The sequence below is a fragment of the Chroicocephalus ridibundus genome, chromosome 2 (assembly GCF_963924245.1).
Source record: "Chroicocephalus ridibundus chromosome 2, bChrRid1.1, whole genome shotgun sequence".
NCBI lineage: Eukaryota > Metazoa > Chordata > Aves > Charadriiformes > Laridae > Chroicocephalus > Chroicocephalus ridibundus.
In genome coordinates, this window is record NC_086285.1 from 20,639,036 (window position 1) to 20,665,068 (window position 26,033).

At 53.0% G+C, this 26,033-nt stretch overlaps 2 protein-coding genes across 2 annotated transcripts; both read right to left on the reverse strand.

Annotated features, from left to right (window-relative positions):
- Positions 1-9,546: 9,546 nt before the first annotated feature.
- Positions 9,547-20,741, reverse strand: BMI1 (BMI1 proto-oncogene, polycomb ring finger). Its single transcript, XM_063324675.1, has 10 exons — positions 20,226-20,741; positions 14,928-15,062; positions 14,384-14,480; positions 13,611-13,666; positions 13,430-13,480; positions 13,056-13,164; positions 12,920-12,965; positions 12,272-12,370; positions 11,763-11,843; positions 9,547-11,671 (listed from the first exon to the last, which is right to left on the reverse strand). Exons 2-10 carry the CDS (start codon positions 15,037-15,039, stop codon positions 11,342-11,344), a joined length of 981 nt encoding a protein of 326 aa, XP_063180745.1. The 5' UTR covers positions 15,040-15,062; positions 20,226-20,741; the 3' UTR covers positions 9,547-11,341.
- Positions 20,742-22,100: 1,359 nt separating this feature from the next.
- Positions 22,101-25,666, reverse strand: COMMD3 (COMM domain containing 3). The gene is made up of 8 exons (XM_063324676.1): positions 25,501-25,666; positions 24,511-24,622; positions 24,343-24,406; positions 24,208-24,242; positions 23,831-23,891; positions 23,689-23,745; positions 23,525-23,584; positions 22,101-22,491 (listed from the first exon to the last, which is right to left on the reverse strand). The coding sequence occupies exons 1-8, from the start codon at positions 25,631-25,633 to the stop codon at positions 22,432-22,434; spliced, it is 582 nt and encodes a 193-aa protein (XP_063180746.1). The 5' UTR covers positions 25,634-25,666; the 3' UTR covers positions 22,101-22,431.
- Positions 25,667-26,033: the final 367 nt, after the last annotated feature.

A 26,033-nucleotide genomic window follows, 5' to 3' on the forward strand; every position in this document is an offset into this window, starting at 1 on the left:
GTACGGACATGCCGGTCTGCGGAGGGAGGACGTGACGCCTCTATATCTATACCACAAATACACACACAGCGGCGCGGGGATGTATATGACGACGAAGTTACGTGAGAGTGTCTATAGGAGCTCCGTACGCTCGGCTCTACACCGGGGGCTGTTGCCCTCGGGAGCGCCGGGGACGGATGGCGGGGGACGGGCAGCGCCCGCGGCTCTTGCGCGGGCCATAGCGGTGGCAGGCGCGGTGCTGGCGCTCCGCTGCCTTGTCCCGCTCCGCCGCCGCGCAGCCTGCCGAGGGACCGGCGGGCGGGGAGCCCCGGCTGAGCCCCGGCCATGGCCCGACAGCTCCTGCGGGGAGCCCCTGCCGGGCTCCCGCTCCCCCTCCGCTCCCCGGGTGCGGGAGAAATAAAAAGAAAGAAAAAAAACAAAAATAAGGGCAGCCGCGGCGCCCCCGGAGCTGCCCCTGCCGCACCCCGCCGCGCCTTTATTCTTCTTCAAAGTTCTTTTATTTTCATTTTTTCTTTTTTTTTTTTTTTTAACTTTCTTACCACTACTGGGATTCCTTCTCGGGGATCTCCGCGAGTGCCTGACGCCTCCGAGACGGCCCACGCCGGGGTTTTTCGCGCCGCACGGGGAATAAACGCACGCCGCGCAGGGCCGCGGAGCCCCCCCGCCCCCACGGCCGCGGGCGCGGAGCACGGCGGTTCTTCCGCGGTGCGGGCAGGGGCGAGCCCGTGGGCTGCAGCCACCGCCTCTGCCGGGAGCCGGGCGGGTGGTGCCGCGGGGGACAGCGCCGTCCCCGCGGGAGCGGAAGGCTTTGCGCGCTCCTTACAGCCGCGCAGGGTCCGCGATCAGCCCGAGGGTACCCACCCGCGCAGCGCCGGCGGCTTGTGCTGGGGGGCAGCTTTCGCTCTCTCCGCGCAGGGGGGAGCGGCGCAGAAGGGGCACGGGGGGGGCACGGTCCTACAGCAGCCCTCTGGCTTTGCCAGGCACAGGTACCAGTTATTCCTCTGCCCCATAACAGTATTTTTTTAATATATTTTTTTCAACAGCCTATCATTCCGGTAGACAACCTGGTGACTGCCTTCCACTTTTCTCATCTCGGTGTCTCCGGCGGTAAAGGCTATTTACGAATAATTCTCTTCATAACCGGTCGGCCAGAGCATGGTCGCATCCATGAGTAAACACAGCCGTGGGGGGCTTTACAGCAACTAACGCAAACGGTGGGGCTGCAAAATGAAATCAGGGGTATCAGGATTTGAATGGAAATAGACTCTGCATCTCCTCCGGTATCTTTTGAGGGCGATTCCTAAGACGCTGGATATTTGTGAATGAAGTTGCTAGTTAGCTCTGCTATCGATCAGGCTGCTCCAAGTGAAATCGTGATCCACAGCAGAAAATCAGAGCCAAATCATTCAATAAAATATGCCCTTTTCTGTAGCCACTCTCTAACGCACAGTGGCTTCAGGATTTCATAGGCTGGTATTTTGTTCTGCAAAGATCTAAATGTAGAAAATCAGATGACTGACACTACACAAATATATTATTTGGTAGGTAGTGTAAAGTTTTGTCTCACACCTTAAAGTTGAAAGGCTGAAGTTGCTTCAGCCGCATTTTAAAAGTTTGAAAAAGTGTAAGAAACACTTCTAATTTTAATAAATCATGTCTGGGTTTGCTCAACTAAAAAGATGTGAGCTAACGTAAACAGTATCATGGTCTAAAATGAGCCACGGGTTTCCAGGAGTATTTAATGCGAAAAAAATCTTTCTTTAAGCAAACAAACAAAACAGGCGATGTGCTGTTCTTTACAAATAAATGAGAGAAATTAAATCAGATTGGTGAGAAGGTCGTTTGCCACAGAAAATATTTTGGGAAATCGTCACCATGTGTACTTGAGAAGGGAACAGCTGTTAAACACATTTCTTTATACTTATTTCTGTTCTTAAGTTAAATAAAAAAAAATAAACAAACGGTGATGAATTACTTCCAGAGGTTTGGGTTTTTTTAAAAAGCAGATGTGTCGATTACAGATAAATTGATTTATCTGTCTAATTAAGTCTAATGTTCGGGTAAGCGAAACAACAAAACGCACCCTGAGTACCTCCAAAACTTGCTGTTACATTTCGTTGCTTGATACTGAGAGTCTGTTCACATGGGTAACAATAATAATGAGGAATAAACACCATGCAAATGCGGTCTACGGAAATGTCACCAGTTCTCGCAAAAGTACTGAAGACGGAAAATCATTTATGGAAATGACGTAGTTGTGAGACTTCATTGCCTGCTGCTGGGGTACCCATTAGTAGGAAACCTGTATCCTTAGGCGGGTGGTGTTAGTAACGACCGCGTTACCGCACACGTCAGCTTATGAAATAAACCGGAGACCAGGGGAACAGTCAACAATTATCTAAATGAATAACGTGCATTCGCTTTCTGGCGGGTGTCCTTTAATCTCAGCCTTTGATTCACTCGGAAATACGCCCGTAACGGGGCGCGGAAGCATCATTTTCCCCAAGCCGGTGAAGGGCGAAGTTAGTCCTGGAGGTTTTTTTGGGGGGGTGAGGGGTGCTGGGGGGGCTTCCCACGGGTTTTCCCTGCTCGGTCCCGTCCCCGCGGGTGCGGGGCAACAGGTGGCTCAGCCCCCGCACGGAAGGAGCCGTGTCCCCCGCAGGACCCCCCGGCTGGCAGGGCGCTGGCGGCAGCTCCAGGGACGGGCTCGCTGCCCCTCGACGGCTCACGCCCCGCCGTGCGGCGGCTGACCGAGCCGTGGCTGCTCCTCCGCGGCTTCAAATTCCGCGACGCTCATTAAAAGGTGAGATCTTCCCGCGTCTTGGTGCGGCGGCTTTCCCACCGGCCGCGGGATGCCCCCCGGGACAGCCCTCCGGGGCTGCGGGACTGCAGGGCTGGAGACGGAGCCGCCCCCCCGGCCGCCCCCCGCGCCCCTAGGCACCGCGCTGGGTCGCCCGGGATGCCTCTGGAGGGTCTCCTCCGCTTGCCACACGCCTGGCAAATTGTTCGAGGCTTTGAGCAGATTGTTTGCAGGGTTAGAGAAATTAGTTTTTTAATCCCGCGCTTGGACGACTGAGCAGCGCTTGGTGGGAAGGGCAACGCGCATACTCCTCCGCGCGCTCCCGCGGAGCGGAGTTGACAGGGCTGGGCTTTTGGAAGAGGGGAGGTTAAGCGTAGAAATGTTGGTGGGAGTGAGTGGGATGTAGGGAGCTGAAGCGCTCTCTCGAAGGGAGTGTGCCGGGTGAGGGATCTCCGTCTATAGCCTCTACTAAAATATAATATTTGAATCCTTGAATAATTTCATTTTCAAATTTAAATTGGGCTTTGCCATTTACCTGATTTTAGCAAAAACTCTGTCAGAGGGACTGGAGCAGTAGAGAGTTCCCTCTCTTTTTCCCTGAGCTTTGGCTCGGGGCTCCAGCAACTCACAATATTCTGGGGTGCCCTCCCCGGATTTTTGGTAGTGAGTTTAGTTTGTGAGACATTCCTGTAGAGCACGTTAGTTCTGTGCGGTGAAGAGAGAAACGTCGAGGCACTTCAAACGCACTGAGGAGAGGACTTCTTTTCCTTCACCTAAGAGGACGACGCTGGCATTTGAGCAGACGTTTGTAACCGCGAACATATAAACGGTATAGACTTGGCTGGTGGAGATTTGTGCGTCGCCATTGCACTAGGCAAAGACGGAACAGAAATTATAAGGGATAAATAAACTGGGAAAGGGCACAACATCTCAGGTTGACTTACTGGATGGGACCAGGAAATAGCTGGTAGGGCTGAGCCCTTTTTACCACGTGCATATGGTTATACCTCTGGTTTCCTGCGGAACCGTCCGCGCTTGTGCAGTGTCATTTAAAAAAAAAAAAAAAAAAAAAAGACAAATATTTTTGGGACCTTCCAAAACTGAAAGCCGTAGCTTAATTTATTCTGGGGACTTGAAAGGAACGAGGTCTTCCTTTGTGTCTGTTGCTCCGGGGGAGGGTGTGTGTCGATTTGGCTCTGAACGCTGCCCGCATCTACATATGTAAACCCAGCCGCGCTGCCCCCCCTCCCCGTGCCGGTAGGATTGCGGGCGCTGGCAGCTCACAACAATGCTGCCAGACAATGCCAAATACGCGGAGCCTGCGCGGCTGCGGCGGCGAGGGGCTGGCCAGTATTTCGCTCTTCATCTGGAAGGACAAAATTTGCGCGATGCCCGGCGGAGCCTGCGGCCGCCCCGTCCCCCAGCCCCATCATTGTCCCCGGCTGCTGTGGTTAGAGGGGTGGGGACACGCAGCAGCCAGACGACGTTATCCCGGTCTGCAGAAGAAGGTGTAACGAGAGGCACCAGCAGCAGAAAAGGCTGCAAATCGCTGTCGTGTGGTTGCTATTAGCAACAAATCAGCTGAACAGCCTGCAAACCCCGAGCACCTAGGGCGGAGGTGGCAAGGAAAACGCCAGGGCTGGGGAGGCTGGGGCTGGTGGGCGCTTTCCCGAGGGGCCTCCCCTGCAGCCCCGGGCTGCCTCCCCGGAGGGCGGCCGAGGAGGGGCAGGGCAAGGGGAGCCACCGCTGCCACAGCCGCGCACTGCGCTCCAGGAGAGGGGAAAGGCAACCCACTTAAAAGAGACAAAATGGCAGCTCCTGGCTTGTAGGCATCCCTCTCGGCGCTAAGCGCCTGCCTCGCCTCCGCCAGTCCCCCCCGCTGCCAGCTCCTCGCTGCCCGGGGACTGTCCCTGCGCGCCCTCCCTCCCGGGGGCAGCGCCCCAACCCCGGTGAGCAGCAGCGCCGTGTCCCCCGGGGCTCCATCCGCAGCCCTTCGCCCTCCGCACCCAGCCTGGAAATCAAATTCCCGTCCCTCCGGGTGGGACACGTCCCGACTGGCTGCGCCGGAGCACCCGGTGGCCGGGCGGACACGCGGCTCCGCGCCCCGCGCAGCCCAGCTCCCGTACGCGGACTGCCGGCGCCGGGAACCCGCGGAGGGTGCGCGTAGGGTCCGCACCCCGCGCAGCGACAGATGCCTCGCAGGGGCATCACTCACACAGCATCCCTGCACCTCCGCCGTGCCAACACCTTCCCTGCCAACACCGTTTTCACGTTGCTTTTGGGATTTTTTGGTTTTGGTTTTGGTTGGGTTTTTTTGGCTTTGGCGTTGATGGAGGGTATTTTTTCGCATTTCTCATTTAAAGTTTTTGGGGTTGTGTATGCGGGGCTGTTTTGGGGTTGTTGCTTTTTGGTTTGGTTTTATTTTATTTTTTTTCTTTCCCTTTTTTTTTAATGATCAGCCCATTTCAGAGGCCTCCACCCTCCTCAGAATCTTTGGCACGATGTTGTCTCACAGATCAGAAAGTGCCTCGTTGAAGAGACGCCTCTCGAGCATCCCCAGCACATGCGGAGGGAAGAGTGAGAAGTGCCGGTGCTGGCAGAGGTGCCCGGGAGGTCCCCGCTCAGCGGAGGCCCCGGGATGCGGGGCGGCTCCTCCCGGCCTCGGCCTCCTCCACCGGGGATGCGGCGTGCGAGGGACACCGGCGGCGCGGAGCCCGGCGGCGGGCGCGGAGGGGGAAGGGCTGCTGGCCGCCTCTGCTATTGGAAAAGTGCCTCCCTGCCACCGGGGAGATCTCACCCGGCCGCTCCCCGGGGAATATCCCCCCGCCACACTGTTGACAGCATCGGCGCGGGGAGCGAGGAAAGCATCTGCCTTTCCCTGGCGATGGGGAACATATCGCCCTTTGTCTCCCTAGACGAGGTGCGATATTCAGCTGCGTGCCATGAAAATACAGGCGCCAAATGGCTACCGCGGCCCCCTCCCCTCTCCGGGGGAGGTCGGGGCGCCCCGGGGACTCTCCTTGCCCCGGGGAGGGCTGGGGCCGCCCGGCCTCGGAGGGAGGCCGGGTGCCCGCGGCAGGGCGGACGGGAACCCGGGACCGCGGCGCCCCGCAGCCTCCCGGGGGATGCCGGAAAGCCGCGTCCCGGAGCCCCCTTCCCGGCACGCACATCCCCAAATACCGGGGCCCGCTGGAGCACCCCAAGGGCAGGGCGGGAGCGGGTGGGGGGAGGGCAGGCGGGGCCGCAGGGCTGTGCGGGGGCAGCGGCCGCACCGCTACGCCTCGGCGGAGGGCGGCCGCGGGTGCGCTGTCTGCCGAGCGCGCCCGCTCGCCCCCTGCCCGGCCCGGCGGCGAAGCGGGGCTCCGCATCCCTCCGCGGCCGCCCGCGCCGGCGGAGGCTGAGCGGGCGCTGCTCTTCGGGGTCTGAGCGGCGCTGCGCGGGGCAGCGCGGAGCGTCCCGGGAGGGGTCCGGGGGGGGTCCCCGCGCGCCCCGTTCGAATCTGGCGGCGCGCGGGGGAAGTTCCGCGGGCGTGAGGCGGGAGAGCTGCGCAGGCGCAAGATGGCCTCTGCCCGGGCGGCGGCGGGGGGCGCGGAGCCGGCCCGGCCCGGCGGTGCGGGGCGGCCGGCGGTGGGGAGGGTCAGGCCTCCTCCGTGGCACCGGCGGGGCCGAGCGCGGCCGGCCCCGGGAACGGCTTCCCCGCGCTGGCGGAGGCGGCGCGGAGCGAAGCGCGGTCCCTACCGCAGCTCCCCGCTGGCCTCCGGGGCCGCCGGCGGCCGCACGGCCCGGCAGCCGGGAGGCCCGCGGGCTCCGCGCACCCCCCAGGCGGTGCCCGCCCCCGGCGGCCTTTCCGCGGCCGCCGCTGTCCCGCCCGCGTCTCGGCGGCAGCCCCCGGGGATGGCAGCCCCTCTCCCTGCCCACCCCCGGCTGGGAGAACCCCCCGTTTGCCGTGGGAATTACGTGTCCTTCGCGCTTTACCCGTCACCGACTCTGTCTTTATTATTTTTTTTTAGCCCACATCACCGCTGTTAAATAAATACAAATATCCCATCCCCAAAGACGGTGAGACCGAAAGTTGTCCCGGTCCCCACCGGGCTTTGGCAGTTTTTTCCCGTTGTCCTGATGGGACTCCTCCGTTAGTCGCGGGCAAAGGGAGCAGAGGAGACGGAGCTGGGGAAAAAAAAAATCCTCGCTGCCAGAATCCTCTTGCAGTTCTTGAGTTAATAAAGCACAAAGCAGCCGTGGCTTGGAGCTCTCCGAGCCGGGCAACGACTTTGGACCGAGGGAAGCGGAGATCCGCAGCCCTTCGGACGGGAGAGCGGGTTCTTCTCAAGGCGTCCTCTTGGTAGGAGACAGGCAGAGGACATGAAAAAGAAACTGTTTATAGTAAAATAAAGGAAATCCGTTTCAAGTACCCAGAGTAGAAGCAAGAACGTTAAAAATTAACAGCGGAAACAGGAAACACTTATCTGAGTAAACACTGTCTCAGAATTTCACCCTATTAAAATTGGGAGGGCGCAAGGTGCTCGCCGGGGCCGCGGCCACCCGCCGCCCGCCGTGTACCTGCGGCGGGGGCCGCCGCCGCCGCCCGCCCCGCTCCGGGGCTGGCAACCGGAGCCGGGCACGGCCAGACAACCCGATCCTCGCGAACCGGTTTGGTGGCAAAGATCGGAACTGCAGGAGTTCCTGCGCGGTGAGAGATGAGGAGTCCAGAAGTGATGTTTGGGAGGCAGGAGCGCGGCTCTCCGCCCCCGCGGCGAAGGGACGAGCGGTCCGCGGCCGCGGCGGAGGAGAGAAGAGGCGGCAGGGAAGGCGGAGGTGGACGGGAGGAGCCTTCGCCCCGGTACCGGCCCCGGAGGGACTTGCTTTGGCCGCCTTTTTGAAAGTCGCCAGCGAAACGGGTGGATCTTTGGGCAGCTGTAGGGCGGAGGGGGTGGCGGGTCCTCGGCAGCCGTGGGGGCAGAAGGACCGGGAGCATCGCTTCGGCCGGAGGGACGCCCGCCGCTTGCTCTGCCGCCGCCTTCGGGTTTCAGTGCCCCCGTGCCTTATCAGAAAAGCGGAGAACGTCGCTTTGGAGCGGCGTTTCCCCGTAGCTCCCTCCGGTGCCGTCCGGGCCCCCGCCGCCGCTGCCGTGCTCTCTCCTCCCGTACCCACCGGTCGCCACCGATTTTCGGGAGCTCCTCGGTCGGTGCCCGCCCGCCGGCACCGGCCTGCTGAAAGGCAGCGGCGCAGGTTGTTTTGAGCAATGGTCTGTGCTGGAGGACGGTCGTGCTTTTCTCTTCCTGCCTGTTCCTGCATCCCTTCTCCCTCTTTCTGCCTGTCCTCTCCAGCAGCCCGCGGAGCTCTTCGTGCCCCCTCTCCCTCGCTTTCCCCGGGGTTGGATCGTTACCGTCTATTCCCCGTTCCGGCCGGGCACAAAAGCGCTGCTTGGAACTGCAGGCAGCTGAACCAGGGCGGAAAATTTTGTCGGACGAAGACAGAAAACCATAATTTTCCAGCGGGCACCGACCGCCCCTGCCTCTGCCTTTGATCTGATCGCTTGCTGAACAAGCTCGGAAAAACACAGCGGACCTGGGCTTTATCCCTCGATCTGTATAAATGCAACGTCGGATAATTAAAAGATTCTTCTTACATACACCGAGCTGAGATTTCTTTCCAAATAGGCAGGGTTTAGGTACATTTGTAAGGGAACCCGGTCGCTATGTAGCTGCAAAGAAAAATATTGTGAAACCGGGGCGGTTGACACAGCAGCTCCGCAGGTAGAACATCAAGATGCTATCTTTGATCGTCCTCCCAATTGTGCTTAGCAATATATACGCATCGCAGTGCCATCTGCCCAGGGCCAGCAGCAAAACAAAAGTTTCACATGGCAGCACGAACATCTTCGGCGGCTTCTGCAGCTCGGCAAGAGAGCTACTGACAACGTTTGTTCTTTTTCAGACGGGGGATGTCAAATTGGGAGATGTCGAAAGTGCTGTAAGAGCTTAATAAACCCCGGAGAGAATTATCCAGCTCCCGTTTCATTGCTTTAGCCCTCACGGACAGTCTACGAAGACCGAGAATAGTTCCGGTTTGATGCTAAAAGTTATCATTGTGAGCTACTTCCAGTATAAATTAGCGCAATTTGATGAGTGCGCTAACGTACAACCCTCTGCCGCAGGTTCAGTGCTGGTCTGTGGGTGAATTAATTCAACCAGCACAGTGTGATTAACTCATATAGCTGAGGGAATCGTGCCAAGACAGACACTCGGTCGCATGGAGGGATATATCTTTACATTAAAACGCATTTAGTTCCACTGAGGCTTTAAAAAGCAATCCGGAGCAGCACAGGCGGAACCTGGCACTGGCCACCACCAAATTCCTGTTCTCCCCTTCCTAGGCAGTGCAGTTTAACGCGGGCTGAGACTGAACAGACAGGAGGTAAAACCTGTGCCTGGCTGGGATGTGAGAATACACCATTTGCTTATTTTCAAGAATAATCCGGGGGGTCAAAGAAAGAACAGCAACTGTTTTCGAGGCAGGCAACCAAAACATCCCGGCGACTTCCAGGCATTTTTTTTTTTTTTTTGTTATTTTAGTACTCAGCTGTTCTGCTCGCTAAAAAACCTTTTGTACACCCAGAAAGACTTGCAATGAGAACAAGATGTTTGTCCTTTAACACCACATTATCAACAGAGGTCATTTGCTATTTTTCAATGAATTATCCCTTTTATTTGTTTATTTCTTTGATCAGCTATAAATGGAAAGTTATTCGTGTATATAAAACTGAAGTTTTTTACTGTTGAAATTGAACTGTACATGTTTACTACAGGAAAAAATATCAACTCTTGTTTAACAAGACATTATACATCAATAAGCAATAACCTTGTGGAGGATTTGCAATCACCTGGTCTATAAAAACAAGCAGGACAAATAACAGCAATTTATATGCAAAAGTAATGATTTAATGACTATAAGCAAGACAAAGCAATAGAATTGTGCTTCTTTTGCAGACTGGAGACAATGAAATGTTTAACTACAATTTTCCCGTACAAACATGAAACAATATCCATATAGAATAAACACCCTCACAAATGTATAACTGATGGGTGATGAACACACACGAAGTTCGACCAAAGCAAAGCACAAACTGAAAAGTGTTCTGGGCTGTTCATATTTTATGGTGGAAAAGTTCCTTCTACTGAAAAAAATAACACCCTTAGAAGCCTCTAATAAAATGCACCTATTTGCAGGCCATTAAAGAGGAGGCATTCTCCACAATTTATTGGAAATATTAAAGTACCTGTTAAATTTTAATGAAGTTAGTACTGTACCATATACATATATATTAAAACAAATTTAGATAAAATGCCTTCATCCAGCGACTTGCTGGTTCCTTAAAATTTATACCAAATAGTTTATGGCTTCTATAATGATTCCATGTGCTTTTAAAAACACAATCCCACCACACCAAATAATAAAAAGGTAATCAAACCGGTCAAAGACTTCCATGTCCCTTAACTTTTTTTTTTTTTTACCTTTTTTTTTTTTTTTTTTTCACTGCATCACTTCAACATTTGGTAAAGTAAAAATATATCACTTGGAAAAAAAGACAAAGCCGGTAAAATCCTTTTAAGATTGCCAATTGCCTCCAGGTTATCAGAGACTCGAATGTGCTTTCCCAATACTGTAGCTCTCACACGCAAAGTGTTTCTTGCAGTATGAGCAAAGCTCAAACAGGCGGCATCTGCAAGGGTCGAACCAGTTTAGAAATTTAACAACCATATCATGAGTGCATGAAACACAATATTTTCTTTATAGTATTTATAAATATATCATACAATACTGTTTCCTGTTATGTCATATACCAATATGGCATTGTACAATAAGCATAATGCCATCTGATTCTTACAAAAGCGAATCATTTAAACAAGTCAGTAAATAAAACGGTAATACCCGCTTTTAGGCATACAGATTGTAAAACTGAAGTTTACTTTTCTTTTGATCGGTTCTGCGCAGCAACAGAGAAGTAAAAGATGCAACATAAGAATCAAAATGGCTAATACGCAAAAATTGTTATTCACAGTGACATGGCTACATATATGCATTATTCTATGCATATTCTTTCCGTTTTGTTGGATTTCAAGATGAAAAAGCACTTGCTTTCTACAGGTTCACAAAACAGCATAAGAACAATAACAATTGAAGAGAACGCAATGGAGGAGTTAGTCTGGATTAACAAACTACTTCCCGGGATTTGTGTCGACTTCTGGAGACTCCCAAGTCCAGATGATGGGGACGGAAACAACTCCGCATCACTCGGAACAGGTGAAGGTGTAACTTTTGTTTGCTTCCCAGTCCTCTGAAAACAATTTACATTTCAATCTTGCGTTTCCATTAACGTCCATCCTGAATGTCACCTAGTCCGCCTTTTATAGCCAAGTTCAGTGTCACTACAAAAGAAAGCAATTTGGACGATAGTCACATGGATTAGCATCTATAAAGCTGTAATGGCATGGAGAGATCTATATAAAGGAGGGGCGGGGTGGTAGCCTGGTTGGCACGTCAACCAGATGAAGTGGCCGAGGAGCCGTTTATCGACGTTTTCCGCGCTCTGTTGGTAAAGGAGGACTGGTGGTTACTGCTGGGGCTGCTGCTGGTGCCGTTCATGGTGCTGGAGATGTGGGGGAACTGGGGGTGAGGAGACTGGACCGGCGTGCTGGGGCTGGGCAAACAGGAGGAGGTGGAGGGGATGCCTCCCGCCGGGCTGCTCGCCTTGTCGCTCCCAGAGTCACTTTCCAGCTCCCCGCTGTTATTCAAGCCTTCCCTCTGGTGACTGATCTTCATCCTCTTGCAAGTAGGTCGGACCCGGTATTTCAGGGGGAGAGGCCCGTTCTGCAAGGCAAAGCGGACAACCTGGTCAGTGCCCTCCTGGCCACGACCCGCACCCCACCCCCCGGGGGGGAGACACCCACGCCAGACTCACCCGCCTCCAGGTGTAGATGTAGGCAATGTCCATGAGGGTGTAGTAGTCCTTCAGGGGCTCCTCTTCATACATCACATCGATCTGTTCAAAATATGAATCCCTGCATTAAGGAGCATCCAGGCATTTACCCCTCAGCGCACGTTTGCTCTGGAGTGAAAGCAGCCCCGCTGCCATACATATCAGAAAACTGGAAAAATGCTATACCAAACCCTGCAGGGAACAGGGAATTTCCATATCTATTAGAGATGTTTTAAATATGTTAAGGAGCAATTTCTTGATAGCTCGGTATTTACAGCATTAAAAAATTACAGACCGTCACCAGACTCTCTGGATAGATATTGTTAAAAATAACGTTCGTAATCCCATCAGCATATTGCACACACCAGAAACACTTGGTAGTTAGCCCTTGCTGGAACGGGCTGTCATGAGAAAATGAGTGCCAACCAGCATTAGCAGGCTTAGAATAGCAAGACTGATTAAAAAAACCCAAACTCTTTCCCCATAGGTACCTGGAAAGTGTTAGGTATATCCATTTTACTCCTCAGGAATTTTCTTAGATGCATCACTGTCATTGCTGCTGGGCAGCGCAAGTATCTTTTGTCATTCACCTGATGGCACAGTAAAGAAAATCAGTCTACTGAGAACAAGCAATTAGTCCCACCAAGTTGTATTCTAACATTTTATGTTAATTTTTAAAAAATGCACTTTAATCAATTATGAATGATAATATAACAATTTCTGATGCCTTATAAGGAACAGCATAAACAAGTGGTAAATTACAGCACCAGAATAAGTAATTAAAAATGCAACTAATCATATACATGAAGATTTTTATCTCAAGGTAAATGTCTTTTTAGAATATGCATGTATTACATATTGATTTTAAAAATTAATTAAATAAATAAATTATTGTACAATCTGACAAAAAAATCAGATTCCGCTTTAAAAGTAACACTGTGGGTATTTTTTATTTTACAAAGTTGTTTACGTATGCAGCTGTATGAAGATGTTTAACCACTTCCACACCTAGTGCCATAATAGGTGTGCTTCTTTTGTTCAAGATACACATACCTATGTTTTTTTTTCACAACTACAAACCTGCCCCAAAGATGTTTTTGTGTGTTACATTTCCTCTGGAGTAAGGAAAAGTTATTTACCTCTTCCTTTGATTTTTCTTTCTCCTTATTTCCTTTTCGTTCCAGTCTGCAAGAAGAAATGAAACAATTACCACAAGTAATAAATATAGCTGCTATCAGTCAGGTAAACATAAAATATTGCCATTCTGGAACTTGCCTATTCTGGTCAAAGAATTCAATGGACAAGCTTATTATCTCGTCGTCTGTTATAATTCTTTTGTCTTCATCAGCCACTTCGCCCCTGTCTTCATTAGAGCCATTGGCAGCTGCGCAGAAATTTCCACAATAATTTACATTTTGAAATTCAAATCAGGAAGAACGGCAATTCTCAGTAACAAGAAAAAAAAATCTCCATAGTAAGATTATGAATTAAAGCTACCTAACTGTTAAAACAATAAAGTTTTATTACGCTGAATTTACTACTTAAAATTCTGTCACGGTAATACATAATTTGTAAGTTAAAAAAAAGGCAACACTAAAGCACCTAGGTCAATGCTACATTTATTAAAGTTGCGAACGAGAAGCTTTTACCATCAGCCGACGGATGAGCAGCATAAAAATCCCTTCTTCTTTTCATTTCATCTAGATGGAAAAGCATATATTTTTCTTTTAGTATATACTCTGTAACTCCTGGGATTGATATAGGATAGCAGTTCTGGTTTTGTTTTTCTACTCTTCAGAAAAAACCCCACCAAACTATTTAACTACTTACTTTTGAAAAGGCCTGGTACTAGCTTGTATACAATATCTTGGAGAGTTTTATCTGACCTGAAAAAAGAACATCCCCAAAACATAAAATTAAGCAGATAAAGCAATATTTGAATTCAAGCAGCAGCTTCTCATTTATAATCTTTCACAACAATGAGGCACCTTCTACAAAGTGTGAGGCTAGCCATAAAAAGTTAACTTACAAGACCTTGTAATCAAACTAACACTGCTCTAAATACCGCTATAAAACAAAACTCATGTGTGCTACCTCAAGTGAAAAATAATTCTCTGGGACTGAAGGAAGGCCTTAAAAACTACATGTCCTCCCTAGAAAACAGAGAGAGCAAAGGGTAACACTGACAAGAAAAATATTTCTGGAAGGAGAAGCATGCTTTAAAGCCTTTTGCCTCTTAGCTTGGAAAGTTCCAGCAAGAGTTTTCATGAAGCATGTCTGGGAGATACAGAAATTGGGGGTAAAAACTGTCGGGATGGGATGTGTGAGAACGGGGGAGAGGGAAGAGGCATTGCCTGAATGGTCGGCGTATGCAAAAAAAAAAAGTCCAACAAAAACTTTCTGTCTCACATCCAGAGAAATCTTCAATTTCAATCAATGACAAAACTCCAAAGAGACAGCATACACACGAGTTAGCTTGTAAATTGACAAGTCCTTTCAGATTTAAATCGCATGCGAAGAGATAACATCGACACGACTACTGCTGGTCTCCCCATATAAAGCAAAATAAGAGATGCAGGGCGCGGACTGCATCTTTCTCCTACCTTATATTCAAAAGCGGTCGAGTTTTGTGAACTTGGACATCACAGATAGGACAATACTTGCTGGTCTCCAAGTAACGCACGATACAGGTCTTACAGACTGCAAGTCAAACACGAAAGCCTTTTAGTGATGGCGGTAGGTGACGCTCAGATATGCATAGATCGAGGTGCGATTTTCTAAACTATGCAAGCTAGGGCAAATCGTCCATTGTTAACAGCGCGCTGCTTAAGCTAAACAAATACCCAAATAAGCTGCGATTACCATGAAAAGGAGACGCTTAGAGAACATATATTATTACTTTAACAAAGACCGTAGGGCCGTCGTCAGAAAAACTGCACGGCGGCCGGGCCACCTATTTCCCAGCCCGTCGGGGAGGCGGAGGGGCGGCGGTCCCGAGCATCTCGTGGGGGGAGGGAGGCGGGGGCGGGGGGGAGAAGTTTGGGCTTTTTTTTTTGTTTGTTTGGGGTTTTTTTGTGTGTGTTCCCGGGATGCCGGGAAAGGTGGGAAGCGTCGGGGGAACAACGCGAAGCGCCCGATGGTACTTACAGGAGTGGAGGCACTCTATGATGGTTGTTGCATCAATGAAGTACCCGCCGCAGAGCACGCACATGAGATGGGGGTTTAGCTCGGTTATTTTGATTCTGGTTGTTCGGTGCATTTTGGCGTGGCGAGGGGGCGGCTCTGAAAGACACACAGACACAGAGGACCCATCAGCGGGGACGAGCGCGGCGGCGGCGTCCCAGGTGCCGAGATCCGGCGCGTCCCCTTCCCCCGTGCAGCCGCATCCCCCGGCGCAGGGCAAGATAAAGCGCGGAAGGCGGCGGCGGCGGCGCGGGGCCGGGCGGCGGGCGAGGGCCGGTGCCGAGGCCGGCGGGGCGTCCCCGCACCGCCCCGCACCGCGCCGGCCCGGGCGCAGCCCCGCGGAGGAGGCGCGGTCGGCTTCGCGGTACCCACCGCGCCGCTCCCCGACTCTCCCCGTGGCGCGGCGGGGGCACCGGCCGGCTCGGGCTGCCCGGGCGGCTCGGCGGCGATGCGGCGGGGCGGAGGGGAGCTCCGTAATGGGGGGGCCGGCCGGGCACCGGGCTGCCGGCGAGCAGCACAAAGGGGAACCAGCGCCTCCCGGTGCGGCTGCCCTGGCATTTCCGGAGAGCGGGGAGGGGCGGCGGGGGGAGGGACGGGGGGGGGGGGGGACACGCACCTCGGAGCGAGGCCGGGCACCGGGGCGGCGGGGCCGGCCCGCCGCGGGGTGGGGGTCCGGGCGGCTGCCGCTGCTGCTCGGTGCCGATCCGGATCTGCTCCGCTCTCCGAGGGGGTTGCTATAGCAACTTACACTTACACTTGGCATCCTGCCACCGCTGGGAACACACGAGAGCCGGGCGGGGGGGCGGCCAGGGAGGGGGGGTGTGATTGGGGGGGGGGGGGGGGGGGGCGGGCCGGGCCGAGCCGAGCCGGGCCAGGGGGTGGGACGCGGGGCCCGGGGGCTGGCGGAGGGGGTGGAGGAGCCAAGGAGCCCGCGGGGGTCTGTGAGCCCAGTGGGGAGGGGAAGGGGAGGGCGGGAGTCGAGGGGCGGGGGGGGGGTCGGCCCGGGCGGGGGCGGGGTGCCGCAGCCCGGAGGGTGCCGGGGCAGCCCGGGCGGCGGGGGCGGCCCCGGGCGGCGGAGCTGAGCCGGGCTTCGGGGTCTCAGCCTGGCGGAGGCGAGCGCCAGAGGCTCCTCCCGAGCCTCGGCCATTTCGGATCCTCTCAGGGGCCTCTCTCCACGTCGACTCGGTGCGAGGAGCTGGTCTGAGATCGCTTCTCTCCCCCTCCGCTCCCTCCCTCCCTCCGCCGAGCCGAGTAGAGCCGCGCCGCGCTCCCGGGGACCGAGCCCCCCGCACCGCCGGCGGGGTGCCGAGCCCCAGCTCCCGCTCCGCGCCGCCGGCATCCCCTCTCCCCCCTTCTCCCCTTTCCTCCTTTCTCTCCTTCCTTCCTTTCTCCCCCTCCCCTCTCCCAACTCTTTCTTTCTCTCCTTCCCCCCCCTCTTTTGACTCTCGTTTGAAAAGCCTCCCGCGGACGAAGCGAGCGCGGTGCAAAAGTTTTGCAAGAGGTGGAAAAAGATTTGCAGAACTAGGGTAAGGTGTTTGGACGGGGGAAAACAAAGTCTCCGGATGCTTAGACAAACCCCCTTTTCAGCAATAAAGCACACCGAGGAGGGGGGAAAAAAGCCCAAACCGACTTTAAACGGTACATTAGTGACAACATGCAAAGGACCATGTGACCAGATCATTCCTAAAGCTAAATCAACACCTTGTCAACACAATGCAGCGACAAGAGTGAAAAACAAATGTCATTTTCACAGTCTGAAACCCATAAACCCCCATCGGATGCACTGGCACCAACGTTAGATGCACGCATACTATTTACAATGAGAGGGAATAAGAGGTAAAGGGGAAAGTACACCGGGGGAAAAAAACCCGTCAGCCACGTCAATTGCAAAGTAAATTATTTTCTGTCAACCAAATCCTGAAAAATGTAACGTAACAGCGTTGCTCCAATGCAAACTATCCATTTCCCCATGTCAGTGCTCCCAGCACACCAGCTCCTATCCTTGGTCCCCACTCTTCCCGAGACAGAGCTTGCGAGCCACCTCTCACTGCAGCACCGTGCGAGCTGCAGAAGTCTCAAGATGCGAGGTTCCCCCCGGCCACTCGCAAACTTCGATGTTAGGCGGCGGAAAAAAAAAAAAAAAAAAAAGAAAAAAAAAAAAAGAAAAAAAAAAGACAACACACCAAGCTTTTTAAAAGCTTTGAATTTCAGCCAAACTGCCCAGGACAGGGGTACAATATTCCTCAAGCAGCGTGCACAGCGCCAACGAGCGACCCTAGCCAGGAAACTTCTGCTGCTGCAGGAGAACCCTTGAGTGAGCAGCAGATAAAAATCCCCAGCATCAAACCACAGCCGGCCAGCACACAGAACAGCCAAGCGCAAGAAGCACCGAGCCAGACCAGGTCCCCAAAGCTGTTCCTAGCCCCGTGCGGGAAAGCAAGACCCCCCGCTGCATCGTACTGCGGTTTAAATGTCGCTTCCAGGGTCCCTGACCCTCCGCTTCTTACTTTCAAACTGATACCGAGGGTTTGCTTTTCCCAGAAAAGGCAGAGCCCGGGCTTCTGCACCGCTCTCTGCAGAGCCCGGCGCCCTGAAGCCGGCGACTCTGAGGTCCCTTTAGGTACTTAAACATGGACAGGCTGCTTTCACGGTTCTGTTTTATTTGCTTAAGTCACTACCTTATAATTCATAAATATCTGAACCGAAAAACCCAGCAGTGACCGAGGTCACGCAAGTCGGCTGACCGAGAATTCCTTCCCAGTCCTGATAGACTGGGACAGACCTTTCAAGACATTAACGCGTTTATTTCACGCAGGCGTAGCCCCTTCCTAAAGGGAGGGGGTTTAAATTCAACCGTGAAACCTGTTTTGTCGAAGCAACCCCTAAACGCGGATTATTTATTGCCCAAAATTAGCACATTTTCAACGTGCTGTCTCTGAAATCAGTGATTTTCCCCGTCGAGCTGAACCAGGCGCTTAACTTCTCCCCAAAAAGCCACCCGCACAGGCACCCGCACACGCGTGTCTGTGCCTGCGGGTGTGTAACACGAACGCAGCACATTTTACTACAGCAGCCTGAGCTTAATATTTTGGTACGAGGGAAACCCTTTCAGACTTTTTTTTTTCCTGCCCGTGCTGATGGCACGGCGAATACCAGCACTTCACACAGTCAATACGAACAGCCTCTTAACCAGGACAATATATATTTACATATTGACACACGGAACAACTAAACGTAAAATATACGGAGATAATACCCGCTAGAAGTAAACACTGACAGCCAACTGATTATTTAGAGGCCTTAAACGGGTTATGTCAAAATGAAAAAAAACAGAAGTGCATTCTCCTGCTAAGAATCAGCTCCATTATTAAAAATCTATAAAGGCAATAAGCTATCAAACCTTGCTCGACGGGTCTCTAACAGAAAATACATACACAAAACATAGAAGCACCGCTCGGGTAGGTTTGTGTACTTTGCACCCATCTCCTCTCGGAAAACCCTCTCATCAGGAATAAAGCAGCCGTCATTCTGCATCTTCACCTATTATCAGTCAGAGCCACTTTTACTATCGAGCCTGTTATTACTCTTTCTCTTAAGAATGGCCACGTATGTTTTAAAGGAGGGACGGCGCTTCTTTCAGGGAAGGCACACGGGGCTCAAATATCTCTGCCCAACCCCGCCGCAGCGAGGAAAGACCTCAATATTGGCAACAGAGTGCAAAAGGACCCCAATCCTTTAAATCGCCTCCCTGAAACTAGGTGAAGGAGACGATCTGTCTACTTAAAAAATACACTAAGATGTTAATTTTGTACTACCTAAGCGATCAGGTAGGTCAAGCCTTCGCGACTCTGGCAAACTGCAACACAAGTCTCTCAGTTTCCAAGACGCACTGCACAGAGTCCCTCAAAGTAGTTTTACTGGACTGCATTTCCAGAATCTCCCTGGTCTTTGGGGCAGTCCCATAAAATAAGTTACTCTGAACACTACAGACGACGCAAAAAAAAAAAAAACAACCAAACCAACCAAACAAAAAATAACCAACAAAAAAACAACCCCAAACTTTTAACGCCAAGCCTGCAAATGGGCACACACGCCCAGGTTTCCCTCGACTTTTCTGGAGACTGGAGGAGTGAATCAAAGTTTCTAGAGGCTGAAAAGTGACTATCTCAGTCTTACAGAAATGCGATTTTTCTGCCGATTTTTACCTGATTATTTGCAAATATTTACAGTAAACACCGTGAAACATCCGCGTTATATACTGCCAAGGCCATACAATCACAAAAACACACGCCAGCAACTTTCCAGTGCTGCCCATACGCAGCACGAGGAGCCCACTCGGGACACCTTTAAGATCTGACAAAGGATTTCATGTAAATTTACCCTTCCCGGGCTCAGGAGAGGGGAAAAAAATACCAGGGAGAGAAAAGAAATTAAAAAAAAAACCAAACCAAACCCCTGCGTCCCACAGACACATCACCTTTGCTCCGAAGGCTCCTGCAAACCGCACGCCCCAGCTCCCCGAAATCGCAGCCAAACTGCTATCCTTACCCCCCCAAAAAAGTTATTTCCCGGTGTTGGTCACCCCTTTCTTCTGCCAGCAGCCGCAAACCCCCAAACTTTCGCATTTAGAGCAGAAATGTAAGAGGAGACATTGGAAACAACTGGGAACCGCCATCTTACAACCCATCCAATTTCACACAAGTACTTGTCCAACTTAAGTTAATAACATTTTCTGCTGGGTGCCCCGACGCCTAACAACCCCTCCAGGACGATCGCTACCCCCCGCCGGCTCTATCTCTATAAAATGGGTGCGTTATCTGACATTTTAACCTCCCCCAGACACGTTTTTTTCGGGGAGGACTGAAATCACTTGACCCAGGCAGCTCGAGATTTCACGAACGTCCCTGTTTAATCAAAATCTGCCTTTAAACAAAGGGCGCTCAGGCCGGGCTGGCAGCAGGGTCTGGAAATATAAATATTCTCCTCGGGGGCCATGTGCACAGAAAGGTTTTAGGGGGCGTCTGGAGGAAGAAAGGAACTAAAATTTGCAAATGTGGGTGCGTAACGCGAGCGAGTGCCGAGGCTGCTGCTGCGTGCCTGTCTGTGTGTGTGTGGCTGGAGCAGCCTGTCAGCGCTTTTCCCATACGGAGAGCTCGGGGGACACCTAGGCTCCCCTTTGCAGCCCCCAAACCGGCCGAAAACCGCCGCCGAGCCCCCTTCGCCCCCCGCCCGTGGCAAGGCGACACCTCGCTTCATACGTACCCGGAAAACGGAGCCGGTGGGTGACGATCGGAGCGGCCAAAAAAGACAATGAAAGTTAAAAGTCGTTCAGCAGAAAATGAATGTGAGCCAAGCGGCCATCTTGAAATGAACTGCAGACGCTGTCAATTGCAATAAGCTTATTGCCGCCGCCGCCGCTGCGCTCCGCTCATTTTAGTTACAAAACACCCGGTCCTCCTCCTCCTCCTCCTCCTCCTCTCCTCCTCCTCCTCCTCCTCCTCGCGTCCACCGGCCCTTCTCGCTCCCCTGGGCTCGCCCTCCGCGTCGGCCGCCCCGGCGGCTCAGGCGCTGGGAGCGCAAAGTCTCCCCGCTCCGGATGGGTCCTCTCTCCACCAGCCCATTGTCTCTCCCTCTGCCCCCCGCTCCGCCTCGCCGCCTCGCTCGCCCCCCGCGTTTTATTGTCGCCGCTGTTGTTATTATTACGAGTATTATTGTTGTTGTTATTTCATAGTTGGTGGCGGGGGGGGCCGCGGGGAGGGAGGGAGAGGAGGGCGGGCGGGCGGGAGGAGGGCGGAGGAGGGAAGAATGCAACGCTGAAGGCACACGGTGGAAACTGACACCGTCCCCAAAATGGCTCGGAGTTCGCCCGCCCCGCCAGCGTCACGTGGGGCGCCTCATTCCTTAAGGGCGGCCTGGGAATTAGCGGCGCTGCCGCCGGGGCCCGGCCGCCTCCCCGTGACCCAATCCCGCAACCCGGCCGCCTCCGCCCCCGCCCCCCTCCCCCCCCCGCTATCCCCCCCCCACCCCATCCTCTCCGCCGCCCTCCCCTCCCCCGCCCGCCGCCCCCCTCCCCCCCGGCCCTGCACGCGCTCTCCCGCGCCGCCCATGCCTCCTTTTCCCCGCCGCGCCGCCCGCCCGCCCCCGACCCCCGGCCTCGCGGCTCCCGCCCGCTGTGGCCCCGTCCCTCCATCCCTCCTTCCCCGCCGCCTCGAGGTGCGTGTGCGTGTGTGTGTGTCCCCCGCCCCTTCCCGCACGCCCGACCTCCCTCCCCGCACTTGTTGCGCGCTCCCCGCCGCCGCCCCGCACGCCCCGTCCCGCCGCCTCGCGCCCCCGCCGCCTCGTGCCCTCCGCGCCGCCGCCGCCGGACGCTCCCCCCCCCCTTCGCCCCCGACCGGGGCCACCGGCCTCGGGGGGCGACACGGTACGGTCCCCTCGGGGGCCGCGCCGACGCTTTCCCGCCCAGAGCGGCGGCCGCCGGCCGTAGCCCGCCCCGGCGCCCCCCGAGCGGCGGCGGGAGCCGGTGTCGCGGGGACCCGCCGTGTCTCCTCGCGCCCCGCCGAAGGGACGGGGGAGCGCCGGGCGCTGCCGCAGCGGGCGGGAGGGAAGCGGGGAAACCCTCGCCGCCGCCCGCAGTCCGTGCGCGGAGGAAGCGGGGAGGGAAGCACCCGTCCGCCGCCGCGCATCCTCCGCGGGGCCGTTCTTCCCCCGCCGGCAGGTGCGGGCGGGCGCTGCGGGGCGAGGAGCGGGCTCCGCGGCGGCCACCGGAGCCGGAGCGACCCAGGGCGAGCGGGAGGGTAGAGCAGCCGCCCCGCCGCCAGGCGCGGAGCGGCACCGCAACGGAGGGAGACGCCGTCGAGCCGTCGGACGGCTCCGCTCAGCCCCGCGCAGCGCCCGCTCTCCCCGAGGCGCCCCGGCTCCGTAAAATTACACCGATCCCCTCCTTGCCCCCCGCGCCGGGGACCAACCTTCCCTCCTACAGGAGATGTAAGATCAGTCGGAGCGAAATAACAAAGCGGCGGCGGGCAACTGAGCAAACGCGCCGCAGCCGCGGCGCGGGAGGGATTTTCGCCTCACAGAGCCGCTCTCGGGCTCAGCATCTGACTTTTAGGTACGGCTAATTCACCCGCAGAAAGTGCAGAACAGGAGCGAATAAACTTTATTAGATCCCAGGGAAAAATAATCGGTGACAATTCTAAAAATACGCAAAATTAAAGAGAAGGAATGCTTTGAAGACAGGACAGTTAAGCAAATATTTAACAGGAGTTAATTAAAAAAAAAATGACACGAGCAAGGAGTACCAAGTGCCATCATAAAAAAACAGTTATTTCACTTAATTCGCATCCAAGGACTTACAAAAAAAAAAACCAAAAACACCAGTTTGCATCAAGAGGTGAAAGACATTTGTCATTTAGAAGACACTCTTAGGAATGAGAGTACTTCAGCTCAGCAGGCTGACACCTTCCTTCAATCACATCTGAGTCGCTCTTTCTAGACTTTTTGCAGCATCTTTTAGTTTTCCAACTAAATCCTAAGAGATGAAATACTGTCTTAGAATAAGCATATTTTTTAAAAGGTCAGCTAGAGGAACATAATTTTTTTTTTTTCATACAGAGAGGGAAGGGAAACCAGTACCTTATAGCACAAATAAATGTTGCAACTGATGAACAATGCCAGCAAGTAATTAAATAGCTCCCTATTTTACAACACAGTAAGAAAAGTGGGAACTGAAGGAAAATACCTTTTAATATAGATTATCTACTAAAATAGATCACTACTCTTAACACGTAGATTTTATTAGTATCGTTACGATAGGGAACGCTGACATTTGCTCTAGGTTTTGAACATTTCTAAAATACTGAAAATATTTTGAGTGCGGTTTTGTACTAGGACCTTTCTCCATCCGAAGCACATCAGATTTAAGTAAGTCAGCAGACCAATTAAAACCCCTCAATTACTAAGAAAAGGATGACTTTTGAAACACACATTAAAAAAGCAGAGGTGTAAACCTGAAGTTTTAATATCTTGCTTTTCCTCTTCCCCCCAACCCCTCTTCCCAATCCTCCACAGTTTGGTCACTTCCAAGCATTACAATACCTCTATTGTTCAGTTACACATTTAAATCGCTAAACAAAGATCAACGTTTGTTTCAGTACATTTCTTACATGTCATTAACACCACTGAAGAGCCTTCAGTTCGTTCCCTATTTTTAATCATGACACATTTAAGTCATTGAACCAGCTTCTTCAATATTTTTTTTTAAAGCACGGGAAATCAGAGTTCCAGAAAAATGACGTATTTCCTCTTCAAACAGACAAAATATTTATGCATGTATGTAAACCACTCCCCATGCAACTAAAATCAGTTAATTTGCAACTTTATTTCAGAAGAGAAGAAAACCACACTCAGATAATTTTTAGAAGAGATTCTCCACTACCCTCCCACTCCTGGCTTATTATTTTTTTTTTATAATAGTACATGTGATTTCATTTTGATTGGCAAGTTGTTAAAAACATTTACATCGGCAGCTGGAGCCAAGCACAGAAACAATGATGAAGAAGTACCTGTAATTGCTCCATCGTGCAACTAAAACTAACATCTGGGTGTGATCCTGAATCACTGTTCTGAAGAAAAAAAAAAACAACAAACCACAACAATGCCTGTTTTAGAAGAAAAAAAATATTATGAAATTGCATTTTTTCCTCTGAGGGTGCTGGGAGTACAGTACCTCTACGTTTAAGGTCACCAAGTAGGAAGGCTGGTAAGTTTTATGAAGTTGATTGCTCTAAATTAAAAACAAGGAGCACAGAGAAAAGTCAGGTCTCGGCACTGAAACAGAGTAAAGAAGCACCTTGATGTGTTAAAATTACCTTGATCTGATATTCCAAGCGCCAAGACACATCAGTTATATGGAGAGGAGATCTGCCTATGCTGAAAGACACAACAGTTACAAGTTCCCTACACTAAAAGAAAGCATCATTTTCTCAAGCTGTCCATCAATAAAGAACTTTGTCATGATCCTTGTAATGCTTCTTGAAAAGTTCAAAAAGTTCTTAAGAGCAGAATTCCGAAGTGAGGAAGATAAGTTTCAACAGCTGTTTTCTAAAGTTTGTTTAAAATGTACTTTTTCTTAAAATGGAACAATATTTCTTACTTTAATCATCTTAGGTATGCAAAGGTATTTTCCAGGACAGTTGCAAAGTAGCTGTGATTAAAACTATATATCTGTGCTGACCAATTGACCTACCTTCCCAATAGGATTTCCAATGCATCCTTGTTTTTCTGGAGAAAAAAAAAAAAAAAAACAAAAAAAAATTTGCTAGATTCAATAAATTCCTATGAGAGAAAGAAAACATAAATATGTTAAAATTGGTTTAAAAACCTGATATTCGGTGCAAAATTGTTCTATTCTCTCTCTGTCCAGTTTACAGTCCTCAAGACATGTGCTACACGGAAAAAGAATTTTTTAGTTTTCTGTTGACATTAACTTAGCAGTACAGTTTAAAGTAACATCCACCAGAAAGATGGGGGAGCTTCAAAGTATTAGTACCTTATAGCAGATATGTCGGCTTTCTGCTTTCCTGCCTCCAGAATACACGTCGCAGCCGCAGCATGGCAATGTTTTAAGACCGTAGGGTCAATATCTTTCAGGTCGGGATCGTCTAAAATAAATGAATTACTGATGACATACCTATTTGCCAAACCCCAGCACACGGTACCAAGCGCTGCTGCTCCCCCTTTGAACGGTATCTTTCCCCACAAAAACTTCGAAATGAGACACATTTGGTGTTTTTGAGTGAAAGGACGGAGCAAGCAGGCAAGGTGTGAGGAGGAGGAGGAAGAGAGAGGCTGAAGCACCGGCTGGTGCAAGCGGTGCCAGGCGGGGCTGTCCGGCGACGCACGCCCGCCGCCTCGACATCTCCTTCCCATTAAAAAAAAATAAATAAAAGAAGAAAAAAAAAAAAAAGAAAAAAAAAAAAGGAAAACCTCAATTTCCTCTCCGACCCCCGTTCGCGCTCCTCAGCAGCCTGTCGCCAAGGGCGAGGAGCGGAGCCGGAGCCCCGGCCGGGCGGGGGACGGGGGCTACAAGCCGCCCCGGCCGGCACCGGCAGCTCCCTCCGTGCGCGGAGGCGGCGGCGGTCATTAACACTACGAAAATAATTACACAGCCGTATAATCTCGCGCCGGGGTTACCGTAGGAAGCGCCCACGCGCGGAAAAAAAACACGGTCGCGACAGAAAAACCTTTCCTTGCCTCGCCACGCCGACACGAACGCGCGGGGGACACCCCCCCCCACGCACACACACTATTTTGGGTGGGTTTAAGCTTTAATGAAGCCGGCGCGCATTAGCGGTGACACCCCGCGCAGCGGCACCCTGGAGCCGCCCACGGGTGGCAGCGAGTAAGGGGCGGGTGGACGCCGGCCAACGCGCCACGGACACGCGTGTCTTATACGCGCGGCCGCGCTGCTCCGCGGAGCAGCGCGGCCCGCTCCGCGCAATCCCCCCACCCCACCACCACCACCCCCCCCCCGCCTTACCCAACCCGGCGTGGGGGTGATGGAGGAGGCTGTGGAAAGCGGCGCGGAGGAGAGCGGCGTAAGGGCGACGGGGGAAGCGGCGGGGGTCGCCCAGCAGCCGCCACCCGCCCTGCGCGTACGCCGACAGCTCCATTGTGACCTTCGACACGCGCCCACGTGACGCGCGCGCAGCTGATCGCCGCCACGAGGCGGAGCCGACGCGCGCGGGGCGGGGTGGGGGTGGGGGGCGGGAGGAGGCGCCGGTCGCCGCGGGCTCCGCGGTCGCGGAGCCCGCGGCGACCGGCGCCTCCTCCCGTCCCCCCCCCCGCCTTCCCTCCCCCGGTGTCTTGCCCTAATTCAATATTAAAACCCGCTCAGCCTTAAAAAAAATTGAATAAAAGCTAAAGGCCTCTGCCAGATTCCCGATTTTTCAAATAACGCCGATATAACATAAAAAAACACAGTCCATTTTCCACCACTATTTAATACAAAATAGCGAGTATAGTCTGCTCTTATAGGTGCCGCAGCCCGTTGGAGGTCGGCGGTGCTGTCGG

Bases quoted from the DNA above. Each gene is read 5' to 3' on its own strand.
- COMMD3 (XM_063324676.1), bottom strand. From the start codon at position 25,633: ATGGAGCTGTCGGCGTACGCGCAGGGCGGGTGGCGGCTGCTGGGCGAC. The intron at 24,407-24,510 runs GTACTAATACTT...TTTTCCGTGTAG, and splicing joins GCCGACATATCTGCTATAAG to CACATGTCTTGAGGACTGTA. The intron at 23,585-23,688 runs GTACTGTACTCC...TTTTTTCTTCAG, and splicing joins TGGTGACCTTAAACGTAGAG to AACAGTGATTCAGGATCACA.
- BMI1 (XM_063324675.1), bottom strand. From the start codon at position 15,039: ATGCACCGAACAACCAGAATCAAAATAACCGAGCTAAACCCCCATCTC. The intron at 14,481-14,927 runs GTAAGTACCATC...TTTGACTTGCAG, and splicing joins CATAGAGTGCCTCCACTCCT to TCTGTAAGACCTGTATCGTG. The intron at 11,672-11,762 runs GTGAGTCTGGCG...TTTGCCTTGCAG, and splicing joins ACATCTACACCTGGAGGCGG to AACGGGCCTCTCCCCCTGAA.